The 1055-nt window shown below is 61.3% G+C and overlaps 1 protein-coding gene across 1 annotated transcript in view; it reads right to left on the bottom strand.

Annotated features, from left to right (window-relative positions):
• Positions 1-1055, bottom strand: part of LOC108803237 (neutral amino acid transporter B(0)-like) — a 16064-nt gene that overhangs the window by 5470 nt on the left and 9539 nt on the right. The window contains exons 5-7 of the mRNA XM_018575075.1: positions 798-1039; positions 415-609; positions 196-330 (exon numbers count right to left, since the gene is read on the bottom strand). Coding sequence (XP_018430577.1) covers positions 196-330; positions 415-609; positions 798-1039 — 572 coding nt within the window. The remainder of the gene's footprint in view (positions 1-195; positions 331-414; positions 610-797; positions 1040-1055) is intronic.

The following is a 1055-nucleotide window of genomic DNA, read 5'->3' on the forward strand; positions in this document are numbered from 1 at the left end:
GGACCCCCGTCCACCATCTATTGTGAGCCAGGAAAGGAACAATGGACCCTTCCACCATGCCCCAGACCTGTGGGAGGGAAGTGGGGCCCTGTATGCCCCCGTGCGAGACCCAGGGGAGGGACACCGGACCGGGGAGAAGGGGGGGCAACAGGTACAAATGGGGGCTGAGGTAGATGGGAGGAGACTAATACTTACACCAGCCAATCCACAGCCAGGATGAGGGAGATGTCGTTGGTTGGAAGCCCCACGGCCTCCAGGATGATCGCCAGGGTCAGCACCCCCCCGGCCGGGATCCCAGCCGCCCCCACGCTGGACGCCGTGGCTGTGACTCTACATAGGACAGAAGACACGGAATTAGCGCGAGTCCCCTCCCCCGGAACGCAGAGGCCGGGTACACGGAACGCAGACACTCACAGGATGGTGATGATGGAGATGAAGTCCAGATGGCGGTTATTAAGCTGCGCGATAAAGACGGCCGCCACGCACTGGAACAAAGCCGCGCCGTCCATGTTCACCGTAGCGCCAATCGGGAGGATGAACCTGCTGATCTGCTTCGACACGCCGTTCTTCTCCTCGACGCATTTCATCATCAGGGGCAGCGTGGCAGAGCTGGAAGAGAGCAATGACCAATCAGAACGCAGGAAAGCATCGCCCCCTCCCTCCTCCACCCGCCGAGCACAGAGAAGGAGGCGGAGCTCCGCAGAACGCGTACAGATGTTAGGAAAAGATTGGACCGGAGAGCCGACTCGCCACCAACCGTCACCGGGACACGTTCGGCGTTCTCCGAGCGCCCTTACCTGGAGGACGTCCCGAACGCCGTGGCCAGAGCGCTGATGATGCCCCACAGGAAGCGGTACGGGTTCTTCCGCGTGACGGCAAAGTAGATGAGCGGCAGGACGATGAGCCCGTGGATGGCGTGTCCCACAATGCAGCAGCAAATGTACTTCCCCAGCTTGGCGAAAAGTCCCATCACGTCTTCCATCTCCACAATCTTCCCGGCCACCAGGAACATGATACCCACCGGGGCGTACCTGAGGGGGGGAGGGGAGACGTCA

The sequence above is a fragment of the Nanorana parkeri genome, unplaced genomic scaffold (assembly GCF_000935625.1).
Source record: "Nanorana parkeri isolate BGI_ZX_2015 unplaced genomic scaffold, ASM93562v1 scaffold3520, whole genome shotgun sequence".
Classification (NCBI taxonomy): Eukaryota; Metazoa; Chordata; class Amphibia; order Anura; family Dicroglossidae; genus Nanorana; species Nanorana parkeri.